At 41.6% G+C, this 17,077-nt stretch overlaps 1 protein-coding gene across 2 annotated transcripts in view; it reads left to right on the top strand.

The window, feature by feature from the left end:
• Nucleotides 1-5,536: 5,536 nt before the first annotated feature.
• Nucleotides 5,537-17,077, top strand: part of LOC129853492 (transmembrane protein 132C-like) — a 211,449-nt gene continuing 199,908 nt past the window's right edge. The window contains exon 1 of one of the 2 annotated variants that reach the window (XM_055919598.1): nt 5,537-6,566. In XM_055919598.1, the coding sequence (XP_055775573.1) occupies nt 6,491-6,566 (76 nt within the window). In that variant the 5' untranslated portion in view covers nt 5,537-6,490. The remainder of the gene's footprint in view (nt 6,567-17,077) is intronic. The other variant, XM_055919599.1, reaches the window with a different exon arrangement.

Here is a 17,077-nt window from a genome sequence, read left to right as displayed (position 1 = left end):
ATCGAAATGTCTTTGTTGGCCACAAATCGTTAGCAATAGATCCGGTCTCTCCTGAAACAAGGCAGTCATTTATCTGGTCCACAGTTCCTCCCTGGGTGAGACGAAGTAGAACACAAGACTTTTATTTGTTCCCTCAGTGATAGATGTGCCCCCCGCTGAACCTTTGATTACCAGATTACCAGCAGTAAAGTAGGAATCCATTAGACAATCATTTAGTGCTGCTGGGGCACCTTCGGATTCTCCCTCTTTCATCAACTGGTGCTACCAGGGAGGCCAGAGACACAGAGAAGACTAATGCCATACCCAGCAAACCGAGAGTGTTACCAGGACATAATGTAAGTTCTAATTAGGTTATGTAAAGCTGAGAGTAATTTTCCTCTAGAGGGCAATGCATTAAAGTCGAGAATAAACGTGAATGAGGAATATAATATTAATATGTAATGAATTAAATATGAGTAAAATGTTCTACATTAAAATGAATCTATTTGCTCATACACCTTTTATGGCCACAGACTGTATACCATTGCAAGGTAATAGAGTGCCCTTGGCAAGATGAAGGTAGTGGCAGACTGAAATGGTAATCAAGTGAGGGGGAGATTTGGGAAGGTCTCCCCAGTGCTTGGCACTCTGAGCGGTGGATTTATCAGTCCAGTAGGTCTTTACGCAATATCCTCTTGTGCTTGCAGCATATTGAAGAGAAAGAATCTGTGTGGAAATGATCAGCTGTATGAAAGGTCAGGGAAAGTTAAGCATGCCCTAAGCAGGTCATGACTCTTCTTCCATGATAAGAAATAACTGCCCATGTAAGGCAGAATGAGGAAAAAAGATAACCTTGTCCCATTTGTCCTATTGAAATTGCAGAACTGTCACTCAAAATGATAGTCAGTCAACTGGCTTGATCAAAACTCTCTCAGGAGGAGATATTTGGTACCTAAAGCTGTGCTTATTGAGTAGTTGCATAATAATTGTGCAATTGTTTTTGCAGAATGCATTGACAGATTAGATTTTTCATGTTCATCTGGCTAGAAAATGTTTACAACATTTATTACCATAGACATAGCCAGTCCACTTCAGGTCTGTATGTTATTTGAAACAGAAGATGTTATTTTGTGCTGTGTCTAAGTGAGTCATTTTTGTTTTAAAGGTTAGGAAACAAGAACAAATCAACAGGAGAGGAGCAGTAGCATAACGCACCCTCCTGTGACTTACTGAGGGCCATAGGAAGGTCACTTTATTCTTCCCCTGTGGGCATCTTCCTGGCACACAGAGTGAAGATAATAAGTAAATATAATTTTAATGGCCTTCACTCTGAATGGGTGGCTGTAATCTGCACAGGCTCAAGGTGTACTGGGCACCAAAGGAGACAGGGAATAGTCTGCAGTGCCAGTGGTTATTATTAGCGCTATCATAGATCAGATATAGAGGAGGAGAATGAAGTGTGATGATGAATTTGGGGCTCCTGTCAACTTCTGTGGAGCTGTCAGGGCCAGTAGGCAAGGGAGCCTGGCTAAGGTCATGGATAAAGGATGCCACCTCAGGGAGGCCCCAAGGGAACTATTCACTACATTACACGTATAAAGGGGGAATATATTGCAACTCTGAAGAGAGGGGGGAACAAAAGTTTCTGTTCACACATGGAGTACCTTAGATTCGTCCCTAAGAGTCAGGTAATTCCCAAAAGTACATAGGGTAATTAATTAATAGATTTATTAATAGAATGCTTATTCAATGTCTTTATCTACAAATCTCTCTTAGGTTCCTTTGTCTTCAAACCTGCCCATCCATCTTAATTTCACGTTCCCTTACATCAGTCTGAAGTAAATTGATGCGGTGTGCAGCTGCTGGCAATGTCCATGTTAAAAAGCTAACCACATGTACAAAAACATTCCCTTAACCAATAGACCTGAATACTAATATACTTAGCAGATGTGGGTCTATGGGGAGTTAAAGGTGTATTATTGTATTTCAAAATGACTTGCAGCCACAGACAGTGTAACCCTAGACATTGAGGCCCAGTCTGGAGCATATGAAAACCTTCAGAAGTAGAATAGATCTCAGTGTAGAATTGGCTTCCAGGGCTTTCAGTGGGGCCCAGAAACACATGCTCTGCCTATGGTCTGGCGCCAGCTTTCATGTGAATAACATGCCAGTTCACCATTACTGCTGAAATACATTTTTGTGAGCCAATGCTTTCTCCTTCCAACTCTTTTAATGTTTTTCACAGATGTTCGAGAGTGAATTTGTTTCCCTCCCAGAGATCACATTTCATACATTCAGATGGAACCAAAACACAGGTTCCACGTGGGGAGGGATGGAATTTGAGATAGAACCTGAAAGCATAATATACAGCATAAAAACAATTATAGTGTGAGAGCATTGTAGAACGAGTATAGCTGATTGAAATGCAGTGGTGGTGCCAACTGTAAATCAATGCTGGTCAATGTAATTTCATAGTGGATCCTAGATATGTGAACACCATCACAAAGTACTGAGGATGCCAGGATATGCTCAGCTTGAGCTCACTCTATTCTGACTTGCATCTGAATAGATAGCAGGTTGATCGAAGTACAGTACAATCGAGACTTTTATGATATGGGTCTGTTTCATGTTTAATGTATCTTTCCTACCTACGGACAGAATATATGCAGGCTGCCCTGTGGATGTCATCCTCACCTCATGTATTGGGCTTGAAAAGAGACATCAGAGCACTCAGAAAGAGCGAATAACATGAAAAGAACGACTGAACTAGGCAGATTTTAATTGCATTTAGTGCTCATATTCAATAGGATTTTGCTTGGGATTCTCCTTGTCATTCAAAGCAGGCAATATACTTCCCATTATGAATTCAACTGTATGGTTTTCAAAATGTAATTAGTCATCTGATGAGAGCAAGCTGACGCACACTTCATGTCTGTGTGTGATAGAACATGTTGTTGAATCAATGGCACTACTGATTGAGGGTTAGTCCCTGTCATGTAGAATTGATTTTGAGCATGACAAAATAGATGGGTTTATGATGTGTTTGTGCCTAGGTGGCATTTCGGTCACTCTGAATGCTGGCAGGATACAGTTGAACCTTTTCAGGTTGATCTTCAAAGTATAGCGACAATGTCACATCATGCAAGATGCCCTGGCAGTAAAGATCTGAATACATGGGTTAGATTGATTCACGTTGGCTACCGGGACTTAATTTAATTATAATGAACTGTCCTGTAGTTAAGGTATTGCAGTTGACAATATGTTAGCACTGGTAATAACGATCTATATTATGAAATGCACGAAGATAATACATCTATGAACAGTTGTATTCTAAGGATTACAGGCTGGTCTCACGTTGGGTCTCCGACTATAGTGACTACAGTTGGCTAGATGGAGAGGCTCGGTCTGCTCGGTCTGCGTCTTTCAATGTGTCATCAGCCCGGAAAAAAAAAAAAAATGCATTTATTGTAGTCCACATGGTGTCGCTGTTGCCTGTCAATCAGCATAATCTTGAGAAGTGGACAGGATTTTAGATTGAGGAGAACACATGAATATGCCCAACGTGAGAATCCTGAACCGTTTGGCAACAAACATGGGAAGTTTCCTTTATGAATATTAGTTTGTAAGAAATGTGTTAGATATGGTAACAACCCGCTTCCTAAATATCTGCACTCTAGGCTAGAGCTTGGCTACTGCGGGAAGAAGAAACAAGACAAACCTGTAGCCTAGCCAGTTGTCAAGTTGTCATTTATAAATGTCAAAGTAATTCTCACATATTTTTCAAAGTGAGGTTGGAAGTGTAGGTTACGTCCGTGACGCAGTGCTTCTTTGCACCACACTGGCACAATGAACATAAAATGACCAATAGTCAATTTTAAGTGTTAGTGAGTTGACAGTCACATTGAGTTTGGCATAATTAAGTTTGGCATATTATCCGCCTGGCTCTCGAGAGGTCAGGTTGGACGAGATACTTCTGCAGCCCAAAGTCGACATAAAACAGAATACAAAACTACACGTAATTGTTGCGATTTGGGCGTATTGCCCCATGTTAGATTTTCACCCAGGTAGCCTAGGCCCATAGGCTGTCTAACTACAAAAATATATATTTCCTATAGCCTAAGCAGCAGTAGCAGAGTTATGTGTATCCAGATTGTTTGGCAAATTTAATAGCAGAACCATTTGTGAGTGCGCTAAAGTTTCTAAATGCTTTGCGTAAAATGCACAATATCCTCCATCACGTTTGTTGGTAAAACTAATCACAAAACCTGTTATCTTCATTAGTACCCTATCACGTCTGCGCTGTTTATTTTTTATTTAACTAGGCAAGTCAGTAAAGAACATTTACATTACATTTACATTTAAGTCATTTAGCAGACGCTCTTATCCAGAGCGACTTACAAATTGGTGCATTCACCTTATGACATCCAGTGGAACAGCCACTTTACAATAGTGCATCTAGATCTTTTAAGGGGGGGGGGGGGGGGGCAGAAGGATTGCTTTATCCTAGGTATTCCTTGAAGAGGTGGGGTTTCAGGTGTCTCCGGAAGGTGGTGATTGACTCCGCTGTCCTGGCATCGTGAGGGAGTTTGTTCCACCATTGGGGTGCCAGAGCAGCGAACAGTTTTGACTGGGCTGAGCGGGAACTGTACTTCCTCAGTAGTAGGGAGGCGAGCAGGCCAGAGGTGGATGAACGCAGTGCCCTTGTTTGGGTGTAGGGCCTGATCAGAGCCTGAAGGTACTGAGGTGCCGTTCCCCTCACAGCTCCGTAGGCAAGCACCATGGTCTTGTAGCGGATGCGAGCTTCAACTGGAAGCCAGTGGAGAGAGCGGAGGAGCGGGGTGACGTGAGAGAACTTGGGAAGGTTGAACACCAGCCGGGCTGCGGCGTTCTGGATGAGTTGTAGGGGTTTAATGGCACAGGCAGGGAGCCCAGCCAACAGCGAGTTGCAGTAATCCAGACGGGAGATGACAAGTGCCTGGATTAGGACCTGCGCCGCTTCCTGTGTGAGGCAGGGTCGTACTCTGCGGATGTTGTAGAGCATGAACCTACAGGAACGGGCCACCGCCTTGATGTTGGTGGAGAACGACAGGGTGTTGTCCAGGATCACGCCAAGGTTCTTAGCGCTCTGGGAGGAGGACACAATGGAGTTGTCAACCGTGATGGCGAGATCATGGAACGGACAGTCCTTCCCCGGGAGGAAGAGCAGCTCCGTCTTGCCGAGGTTCAGCTTGAGGTGGTGATCCGTCATCCACACTGATATGTCTGCCAGACATGCAGAGATGCGATTCGCCACCTGGTCATCAGAAGGGGGAAAGAACAAATTCTTATTTTACAGCCAAACCCTCCCATAACCCGGGGGACGCTGTGCCAATTGTGCGCCGCCCTATGGGACGCCTGATCACTGCCGGTTGTGATACAGTCCGGGATCGAACCAGGGTCTGTAGTGACGCCTCTAGCAGTGAGATGCAGTGTCTTCGACCGCTGCGCCACGCGGGAGGCCAAATATTCAAAATGTTAAGTGCGTGCGTGGGGTGCTGAGCAGTCGGTCCGCCTTACTCCACACTACACGCCCCCTAGACCAGCATTTGCCAATACAAATTGTGATTTGGGTTCAATTCCCTCTTATTTTTATACAAAGGATGTTGACGATGTGCATTATGCCAGGAGGATGGATTTAAGAGGGCGGAGTGTCAGGTCTTTATAGCGTGGGTATATCTGCAGCAGGGCACATGGATACAAATGCAAATAAGTATTTCATACTGCATAGTCAGCGGCCACATGGAGTGCCGAAGTTTGATTAAAACGGATATAAAACAACAACTGACTGACGGCTATTTTGTACTGTATCCGACATGGAATTCATCTTTGTTCCCGCTGTAAATAACATGTATTGGAGTTAGCCGACGCGTGATTTGAAACATTTATTTTTCGACGGGTGACAGGACATCTGAAGAACTGTATGAAAACAAATTCTTGAGGTTCGACGATAAGAGCTATTACGCATCGCCAAGAAACTTCACATCGGTCTGCAAATGATGCAGAGGAGACAGGGATGACAAACGGGTGAAGAAAGCGGATTTAAAATACAGTAATATAATCCCTATGTAAAAATTCAATTTTTGTGACAACGGCTTCCATGGTGATTATTCATGATCCCATGTAGCAGAAAACTAATAGGCTACTAATAATCTTCTGTCGATCGGTAACGCTGAAGTCACCGTGCGTTATTCAGTTATCTGGATAGTGAACTGCAACTTTTAACAAGTATTTTTATGACTTAATATTTACTACATATTGCCACGTTTTCATTTACATTCGATATTCAGAAATGGTCATCTTTTGCTGAGGGCTGTTCACATTGGATTATAGAAACGGGCATGACTTTTTGGAACTTAACAAACTATCCATTTGGATGGTCAGTGGACATTTGTAAAAATCCTGAAGTCAGTTTTGATGCAGCCAAGTCTATGTTTTGAATCCCTTTTGAATGATCTATTATCACTAAATCTAAATGGATTTTTTGCAAGAGGCGAACAGAAACATGGTGCATCTCCATGCGCTACAATCAATCATGGTACTTTTAGGGGGTAAGTGGAACATTATTTTAAACCATGTGTTTTGTGACCAATGCACACATACAACTCATCTTAGCTCTATGATTTAGATATTTGAAGAATTTAATATTTTATTCATTCTGGGATGCTTAAGCTTTACAATTGTGTTTTATGTTTCTCTTATTTATAAACATAATTTTATGGAGTGTTCATCTCGTGAATTGGGTCGTTCCACCAATACTGTGCCTTTTGAGATGTGTAGGGGGGAAAAAACGAATTAGATTTCACTTAATTTTAACATTCTATCATAAAGAGAACATGTTCAACTTAATAAAAAACATGTTTTCCAACCTCAAGAGGTTTTAAATAACAAAATGACAATAGTCAGTGCCAAATAAACAGGGTTGATCATTTCATCTTAAAGGAGTTGTTAATTATTTTACAACATGTTAATATAAGGTTCCTCACCCTGAAAGTAGTCTATGGGCCAGGATACATTTTAACCCATTGTTCGGTTTTCTTTAAACAACCACTGCAAACTTTAGCTAAATATAGCCACCGCCAGCTAAAAATCTATGGTAGTAATAGGGGCATGTGAACATTTGATTTGGCCATTTAAAAAAATAACATGAGTTGATTTGAGTTTATTGTAATTTTTGGGGGTTACAAGGGATGGCATGCCCTGTCATTTCCATAGATCTTTAGCTAGCAGTGGCTAAAGTTAGCTAAAGATTGTAGTGGCTGTTTAAAGAAAACCGAACCATGGATTACTGGCCCACAGCTTACTGTCAGGGTAGGGAACCATCTAACATAATGTTGTAAAGTAGTGAACTACTCCTTTAAATCAGTCATAAATCCCCTTCTGACAGGGAAACTGGAAGCTTGTTTATGTGCAACAGGGAGGGGCAATCAAATGCGAGCTTCACAAAAAAAACCTGAAATTGTTAAAACATTTCTAGCCTGCCTATGTGTATGGGTAACAGGATTGATGCGTTATGCTTGACCCACAAAACAACAGAAAAAGGCCCAAAATAGTAGAACCAGCTCACCTGCTTTTACTCTATGATTTGATTATTAGCTTACATGTTCAATGTTTCGTTTGAAATAAGTATTTAAAAAGGAATAGTTTCCCCATATTAAAATGAGAGTTCAGTTCAGAGTTGACCTTAATGAGGGACAGGTTTTTATAATTTTTTTAACTTTAAATTAAATCACTAATGACATTAAATACATCATCTTCAGAAATGACTTTGTCAAAGCAACAAAATAACTAGGGCTTTATAATGATGGTGAAAACTTGTCGAAATGTTTGGGTTAAGTGGGTTAAAATCATTCTGGAAGCCAGAGGGTGCATGTCAAAATTGTGCATTTTTGCACTTTAGCAAGTCTTTATTCAGATTTATTGAATTCTACATGTGGTCTGTATTAAAGGGCACTTAAATACATTTACAAGGCTTTTAAAATTCAAGATTTGTGCACAATTTCTAATTGAAATATCAAAGGAACACAAAAGGCACTCATTTCGTAGAACGACCCAATTATTAGTTGACCTAGGACCTATGTTAACGCCTCACACGGATCGCTTCCTCATGGGAGTCTTTCAACAGAATTCTTAAGGCTAAGTGCTTACAACAAAAATTCAAGAACCAACTGATTTTCTGTCGGCATGGCTTTGTCCATTCCTTTCAGAACAGTTCTCTACACCCCATTCTCATACCCAGCTACATGTGACAGACGTAGGGTTGGGCGGTATCTAGATTTTGATACCGTTATACTATTTATGTACCATACTGGGATGTACGGTATTACCGGAAGTGCAGACAAGGGGAGCTATAAAAAATTATAATACAGTACCAGTCAAGTTTGGACACCTACTCATTCAAGGGTTTTTCCTTATTTTTCCTATTTTCTACATTGCCTTGATGACAGCTTTGCACACTCTTGGCATTCTCTCAACCAGCTTCATGAGGAAGCTCTTGAAGGAGTTCCCACATTATGCTCAGCACTTGTCTGCTTTTCCTCCACTCTGCGGTCCAACTCATCCGAAACCATCTCATTTGGGTTTAGGTCAGGTGATTGTGGAGGCCAGGTCATCTGATGCAGCACTCCATCACTCTCCTTCTTGGTCAAATAGCCCTTACACAACCTGGTAGTGTGTTGGGTCATTGTCCTGTTGAAAAACACATGATTGTCCCGCAAAGCGCAAACCAGATGGGATGGCATATCGCTGCAGAATGCTGTGGTTACCATGCTGGTTAAGTGTGCCTTGAATTCTAAATAAATCACTGACAATGTCACCAGCAAAGCACCCCCACACCATCACACCTCGCCCTCCATGCTTTTGGGTGGTAACCACACATGCAGAGATAATCCGTTCACCTTCTCTGCGTCTCACAATAACACGGTGGTTGGAACCAAAAATGGCAAATTTGGACTCACCTGTCTAAAGGACAGATTTCTACCAGTCTAATGTCCATTGCTTGGGTTTTTTGGCCCATGTCTCTTCTTCTTATTGGTGTCCTTTAGTAGTGGTTTCTTTGCAGCAATTTGACCATGAAGGCCTGATTCACGCTGTCTCCTCTGAACATTTGATGTTGAGATGTCTGTTACTTGAACTCTGTGAAGCATTTATTTGGGCTGCAATCCGAGGTGCAGTTAACTCTAATGAACTTAACCTCTGCAGCAGAGGAAACTCTGGGTCTTCCTTTCCTGTGGCGGTCCTCATGAGAGCCAGTTTCATCATAGCGCTTGATAGTTTTTGCGACTGCACTTGACGAAACTTTCAAAGTTCTTGACGTTTTCAGAATTGACTGACTTTCATGTCTTAAAGTAATGATGGACTGTCATTTCTCTTTGCTTTTTTGAGCTGTTCTTGCCATAAAATGGACTTGGTCTTTTACCAAATAGGGCTATCTTCTGTATACCACCCTTACCTTGTCACAACACAACTGATTGGTTCAAACGCATTAAGAAGGATAGAAATTCCACAAATGAACTTTTAACAAGGCACACCTGTTAATTTAAATGCATTCCAGGTGACTACCTCATGAAGCTGGTTGAGAGAATGCCAAGAGCGTGCAAAGCTGTCATCAAGGCAAAGGATAGCTAATTTGAAGAATCTAAAATCTAACATATTTTGATTTGTGTGACACTTTTTTGGTCACTATATGATTCCATGTCTGTTATTTCATAGTTTTGTTGTCTTCACTATTATTGTACAATGTAGAAAATAGTAAAAATAAAGAAAAGTCTCTAGAATGAGTAGGTGTGTTCAAGCTTTTGACTGGTACTGTATATATATGTGTACCTCTGTACGACACATAGAAACGCAACATGGAACAATTTCAAAGATTTGACTGAGTTACAGTTCATTTAAGGAAATCAGTTAATTGAAATGAAGTCATTAGGCCCTAATCTATGGATTTCACATGACTGGGAAAACGGTTATGCATCAGTTGGTCACAGATACCTTAAAAAAAGGTTGGAGCGTGGATCAGAAAAGCAGTCAGTATCTGGTGTGACCACCATTTGCCTCATGCAGCGCGACCCATCTCCTTCGTAAAGAGTTAATCAGGCTGTAGTTTGTAACCTGTGGAATATTGTCCCACTCCTCTTCAAGAGCTGTGCGATGTTGCTGGATACTGGCGGGAAATGGAACACACTGTCGTACACGTCAATCCAGAGCATCCAAAACATGCTCAATGGGTGACATGTCTGGTGAGTATGCAGGCCATGGAAGAACTCAAATTTTCAGTTTCCAGGAATTGTGTACAGATCCTTGTGACTTGGGACCATGCTTTATCATGCTGAAACATGAGGTGATGGCGGCCGATTAATGGCACGAAAATGGGCCTCATGATCTCATCACTGTATCTGAAATTGCCATTGATAAAATGCAATTGTGTTCGCTGTCTGTAGCCATACCATAACCCCACCGCCACCATGGGGCACTCTGTTCACAGCATTGACATACGCAAATCGCTGGCCCACACGACCCCATACATGGTGTCTGCCATCGGGATTCATCGGTGAAGAGCTCCCTTCTCCAGCTCAGTGTTCATCGACGGTGATCATTTTCCCACTGAAGTCGGTTACGATGCGAACTGCAGTCAGGTCAAGACCCTGGTGAAGATGACAAAGATGAGCTTCCCTGAGACGTTCTCTGACAGTTTGGTTGTGCAAACCCACAGTTTCATCAGCTGTCAGGGTGGCTGGTCTCAGACGATCCCACAGGTGAAGAAGCCGGATGTGGAGGTCTTGTGCTGGCATGGTTGTGAGGCCGATTGGACGTAATGCCAAATTCTCCAAAACAACGTTGAAGGCGGCTTATGGAAGTGAAATTAATAATACATTCTCTGGTGACAGCTGTGGTGGACATTCTAGCAGTCAGCATGCCAATTGCAGGTTCCCTCAACTTGAGACATCTGTGGCATTGTATTGTACGATAGAACTGCACTTTTAGAGTGGTCTTTTATTGTCCCTAGCACAAGGTGCACCTGTGTAATTATCATGCAATTATGCAGCTATTTCTATTGTTGTTTTTATATGCGTCTTAATTTGCCACACCTGTCAAGTGGATGGATTATCTTGGCCAAGGAAAAATGCTCACTAACAGAGATGTAAAAAAAAATGTGCACAAAGTTTGAGAAAAATAATATTTTTGTGCTTATGGAGAATTTCTGGGACCAACACTTTACATGTTGCGTTTATATTTTTGTTCAGTGTAGATCCTTATACTGATGTCACAAGAGGGCGCGACTCCCAATAGATAAGTTTGGAGATGCATGCTATGGAGCAATCTAAATTAAACACAACCCACACACCACAGGAGGTTGGTGGTACCTTAATTGGGGAGAACAGGCTCGTGGTAATGAATGGAGCGGAATCAGTGGAATGGTATCAATTACATTAAAACATGGTTTCCAGGTGTTTGATGGCATTCCATTTGCGGCGTTCCGGCCATTATTATGAGCCGTTCTCCCTTCAGCATATTCCTCTGCTACACACAGAGGCCAGGCGAAAACAGACACACCATGCACAGCTGGGGCTGGGCAGACCAAACCAAGCACACCATGCACAGCCGGGGGAGGCCGTGTCTTTTAATTACATTTTTTCTGGTTCTTGCAAATAATTGGAGACAGACACAGCTCTGACAGCATTCTGAATGTCAGTACAGAATTAAATAGGCTAATTCACTTTCACAAAAATATATTTGCATTCACAAATCTAAATAGTGTTCATCAGGCTTCCATGAGATGAAAACATTGTATAGAGAATTTTTGGGAGTCTGTGAATGCTTGTATGGTATATCTACATCCTAGATTGGGTACCCAGATCAAGAAAAATGCATACTTTTAGATAAATAGCCTAGACCTTTTTCACTTCACAATCTCTGGTGCTCTCGGATTTGGTGTAAAAAAAGGATATATAAGACATCAGAATGTATCATCATGGCAGAGCAGGGGACGTTGCTGTTACTGTTTCAAGTGTTTGGTTGTTGTACTTTTTCACTGACATTGTAACTGAAGGATTAGTAACCATAGCAGCACAGCACCACTCTAAGGCCTCTGTCTGTGGATCACTGCCAGTAGTGGGTGATGGTAGTAAGGCAAGAGGACTGTTGCTTTGTTTTGTTCCTGAAGTATTTTGAGTGAGATTTTTGCTGGGGTTGTGAGGATTTGTACGCAACTCAGAGGGCGAGAGAGAGAGACGGAATGGGTTCGAATTCCATTCAACAGGGTTGCCTTGGGTAGACATCATAGTTTTTTTAAATATTTTGTTTGTTTTTAGTACCATCCTTCAGTGCCACTCAACCCCTCCCATCTATCTCTGAACACCATCCGGTTTTGATTTCAATTTGCCATGTATTTTTCAACTGGGTTGTGATGTTTCACAAAAGTTCTGAACCTTTCTATTCTCATAGATTCTACATATTGCGTCACAGATTATTCATTTTATATTCTAACAATGGATAGGTAGTTGAGCATGAAAATGAAATTAACTGTCTGGTGCACTTAAAATTGTGATTGAGGCAGTCAAATTAGAGGCAGACAGATCGTAAAAGAAGCAGACAGTGATGCACTAAATTATTCAGCGATACATTAACATCTTCATACATTTTGCATCCAATTTGAATCACATTGTAATCATTTTCTCTGGCTAATCGTCTGTTATCCTTGGGTTCATTCATTCTCAGTATTCTGTAGAGGCCCCATCACATTTGTGTTAAAGAGGGGGCCCTGGGGTGAGGAGGAGAGGCTGCAGGAGCAGATAGTGGTGTAGAGGGGAAGGTCGTGCTCCATGCCAAATCAACCTCCTCTGCACGGAGCCCACAGAGCTCTGTGTTGCGCTGGACGCTGTGACTGCCAGGGCGCCCCTGACTCACTGATGCCACACGGCCATGGCGGGACTGCCCAGGAGTCACAGGCCCTTGGCACACAACTGCTGTGTAGGATCAAACAACTAAGACAGGACGGGAGGGTAGCAGGATGGAATTTGTGTTTGAGAATGTTCTTGATGTAGTACAGCCACTTAGGCCACCATTTCGTTGGCTAGAAATGAACAGTACCAGTGCACAGACACTGTTTCTGACTGAGTGTGGCCTCAGTGGTTTTGGTGTTCTTTGTTTAAAATAAGTGTAGACAATATGAACATTCACTCAGTGGAGTTATTTACTGATTGAGCTCCGAGTGGCCATTACCTCCACTCTGATTAGGAGCAGAGGATTATGGCACGTTGATTGGAGACACACAAACACTCAGGCTTTCCAATTACACTCAGAACCTCACTCCTAGTTACAGTTCTGTTCCTCAGGCCATTTACATGACTGATTAGAGTTGGACAAAAACACAATCAGTGAATCTATTTCTTCTGTAGTTTCAACAGATCGCATAATGCAATTCTAAATAAAAGCTGGTGTACAGCACATAAAAAGCAGAGGATGTTTTAACATTGACCACACAGCCACCAGTGAAAGGACAGAGAATGTATGGGGCAGATATATGGTGTGAGTCATGGTTTCATATATCCCAGCCCAGTGAGTAAACACCTCCACTGCACCACTCTGATCCAAATCAGAGGGAGATGGCAGAGGCTAGAGGGGGCCTGTTTTGGCAGGAGAGGAGAGAGATATGATTGAAAGTCTTGTAAAATCGCCTACTAAAACAACCTTCATTGTAAGGGTTATCTGAGGGTCCGTGTTTGGTTTGACATCGAATCTTCAAGCACAAGAGTAGCAGATATATTCGTGTCCTGTCTATTATCTTTAATTATTTGTTATTCTTACTTTTTTCAGTAATTTTCTTAACTGCATTGTTGGTTTTAAGGGCTTGTAAGTAAGCATTTCACTGTAAGGTCTACACCTTTTCTATTCGGCACGTGACAAATAAAATGTGATTTGATCCAATAAAGCAGTAATGTCCATCCATTTTGCTGTTGTCTCCCTGTACAGGGCCTGCCCAAATACCCTTTTTGTCCATTACCACAGACTGACATTTTGATTTAAAGTCCAACAATAAAAAAAGGTGCATTCCATCACAGATAATGACACCCTGTAGAAGGAGCTTTAGTATTTGCTGAAGTCAACAAAGAAAATTAACTGTGTATAAAATGTGATTCAAATAGCTGGCATTATCAATATTCAACATGATAAGCAAGTCTACAAATCTACTTGGAAGATCTCCAGCCTGAGAATGAGAAATACACTAGGCTAACCTTTTTGTTTCTAAATGCTATCTGACTTACTCATCCCCAGCTCTCAGTAACAGCCTCACTCTGAATCACAGAGAGGTGTCAAGACTCCACACTTAACATAATCCTGACAGTCTATACACCTCACCACAAAGAATTAAATGGCCCTTGAAAATATACACCTGTCATTGCCTCTTCTAATGCATTTAGCTCTGATTCCTCCTATAGATGCTGACAGTTACTCACAGAGACTTCACTCTGATGCTCTGTAAACCTTTGTCCAGCCACCTGTGCATAATTGTTTCATTCCGAAAAAGAGATGCAAAACAAATGTGCATGCCAAAGATGGATCTATCCAGCAGACAAGCATTTTTGGGGTGAACAATTCAGATATCTATACAGCTTGCCTGAAATTCAACAGGGTTGATTAGTAGACACCATACGATTTCTACCAAGATGTAAATCATCTTTCAGTGTCACAGATTATGCATTTTTATATTCTAACAATGGATAGGTAGTTGATCATGAAAATTAAATTAACTGGATGGTTCACTTAAAATGGTGATAGAGGCAGTCAAATTAGAGGCAGACAGATTGTAAAAGAAGCAGACAGTGTATGCAATAAAGCATACAGGTTAACTTAAATGCCTCCAAGCACAACATATTGCATTAATATCTAATATCATGTTGTGCTGGTTTAGTATTTTCTCCAAGGCTGTCTGCTACTGTAATACCATCTCTAGTAATGAAAACATAATACCTTTGCTGCTTCAAAGTCATTTTGAATACATCATAATTAGACACGTTTCAAATTTAGCTGAATGTTTTTTTTCTGTATGTTGGACCTAGACACCAACAGTGAGGTCTGTTCTATGTACAGTAGGAAACCAGCCAAGCAAAACTTGGACAATCTGATATGGTTTGTGAACTTCAACTTGAGTAGAGAACATCTTCTTTATAAAGAAACTGGGCAGTAAGTAGTCAGTGATCATGTGATTATCCCAATTCTGAGTGTATGCCTTCTACAGTCAGTAATGAGTTGGGTGGTCCCACTGTGAGAGCACAGTTGTGAATGTTGCATGGTAAACCATAGCTTTGAACCCAGACAGATTGACACGCCGGAGGTCCTCTGTTTTGACCTCACAAGGCTGGAGAAGGGAGAAAGCACAAACACTGAATCAGCCTCAACATCAATAATTACAATTCATTGCCCTCAGTTCAACTCTTTGTACATCATTTATTAAATCCCACCAGTAACCGTTACAGTAAATTCCATTATCAAATGCAATGAAGGGTCAAACTCAATGAAAGGAACAAGTGAACAGCTGTCACCAACACATTAGTAACTTGAACATTTTCTTATCAACTTTATTACTTCTTAAATACTTAAGTGTTTTGTTGAGTGTACTAGCTGTTTCCCAGAACATCCAGGTAGATTTGAAGGCAATCCATGAGGGGTTCAAAGACAACCCAGAGTGGAGCCCTTATTTTGGTATAAGCTGCTAGAAATATATGGGCAACCTATCAATACCCCCCTTCAGATCTATCTGCTGAAGGTCCCAGAGGGGCTGAGATTACACACAGAGGGCATCTTTACCTCCACACTACCAATGGACCCTCAGCTGAAACTCACAGCAAAAAAATGCTGATTTTACAATTGCCTTTTTACATTTACATTTACATTTAAGTCATTTAGCAGACGCTCTTATCCAGAGCGACTTACAATTTGGAAAGTTCATACATATTCATCCTGGTCCCCCCGTGGGAATTGAACCCTGGTCCCCCGTAATCCATTGGCTTTGGCTGTGTTTCCCAAGTATTCCAGGCAGCATTTTAAATCAATTTTCTGTTTAAATCTCACTTCCCTTTTCTCATTGCAGGATGTGAAAGCTGAAGGTTGCTAGTTGTAACTCTTATCACAAGTGTCAGGGGACAAAGGATAGTGGCTAACCCTGGGCATTGTGTGGTGGATCCATAGATATTCTATTCAATTACATATTAGAGCCTGTAAGTAAGCATTTCACTGTAAGGTTGTATCTGTACCTGTTGTATTTGGCGCAGGTGACAAATAAACTTGGATTTGATTCTAATTCCTAATTATATGGGTGAATCATATGAGAGTGGATATCACACTCATAGTATACTCAACAAAATTATAAACACAACATGCAAGAATTTCAAAGATTTTTCTGAGTTACAGTTCATATAAGGAAATCAGTCAATTGAAATAAATTCATTAGGCCCTAATCTATGGATTTCACATGACTGGGCAGGGGCACAGCCATGGGTGGGCCTGGGAGGGCACCCCAGACCACCCGGGCCTACGCACTGGAGATCTAGTCCAACCCACAAAGGGCTTTATTACAGACAGAACTACTCCCCCCTCTGAAAACCCTGCAGGTGAAGAAGCCGGATGTGGCGGTCCTGGGCTAGCATGCTTTGCGGTTGTGAGGCCGGTTGGATGTACTGACAAATTCTCTAAAATGACATTGGAGGAGGGCTTATGGTAGAGAAATGAACATTCCATTTTCTGGCAACAGATCTGGTGGACATCCTGCAGTCAGCATGCCAATTGCATGCTCCCTCAAATCTTGAGACATCTGTGGCGTTGTGTTGTGTGACAAAACTGCACATTTTAGAGTGGTCTTATTGTCCCCAGCACAAGGTGCACCTGTGTAATGATCATGCTGTTTAATCAGCTTCTTGATATATCACACCTGTCAGGTGAATGGATTATCTTAACAAAGGATAAAATGCTCACTTTGTGCACAACAGTTGAGAGAAGTATGCTTTTTGTGCGTATGGAACATTTCTGGGATCTTTTATTTCAGCTCATGAAACATGGGACCAGCACT

The sequence above is a fragment of the Salvelinus fontinalis genome, chromosome 4, assembly GCF_029448725.1.
Source record: "Salvelinus fontinalis isolate EN_2023a chromosome 4, ASM2944872v1, whole genome shotgun sequence".
NCBI lineage: Eukaryota > Metazoa > Chordata > Actinopteri > Salmoniformes > Salmonidae > Salvelinus > Salvelinus fontinalis.
Note: the sequence above shows the minus strand (reverse complement) of the source record. Positions and strands in the feature narration are given on the sequence as shown.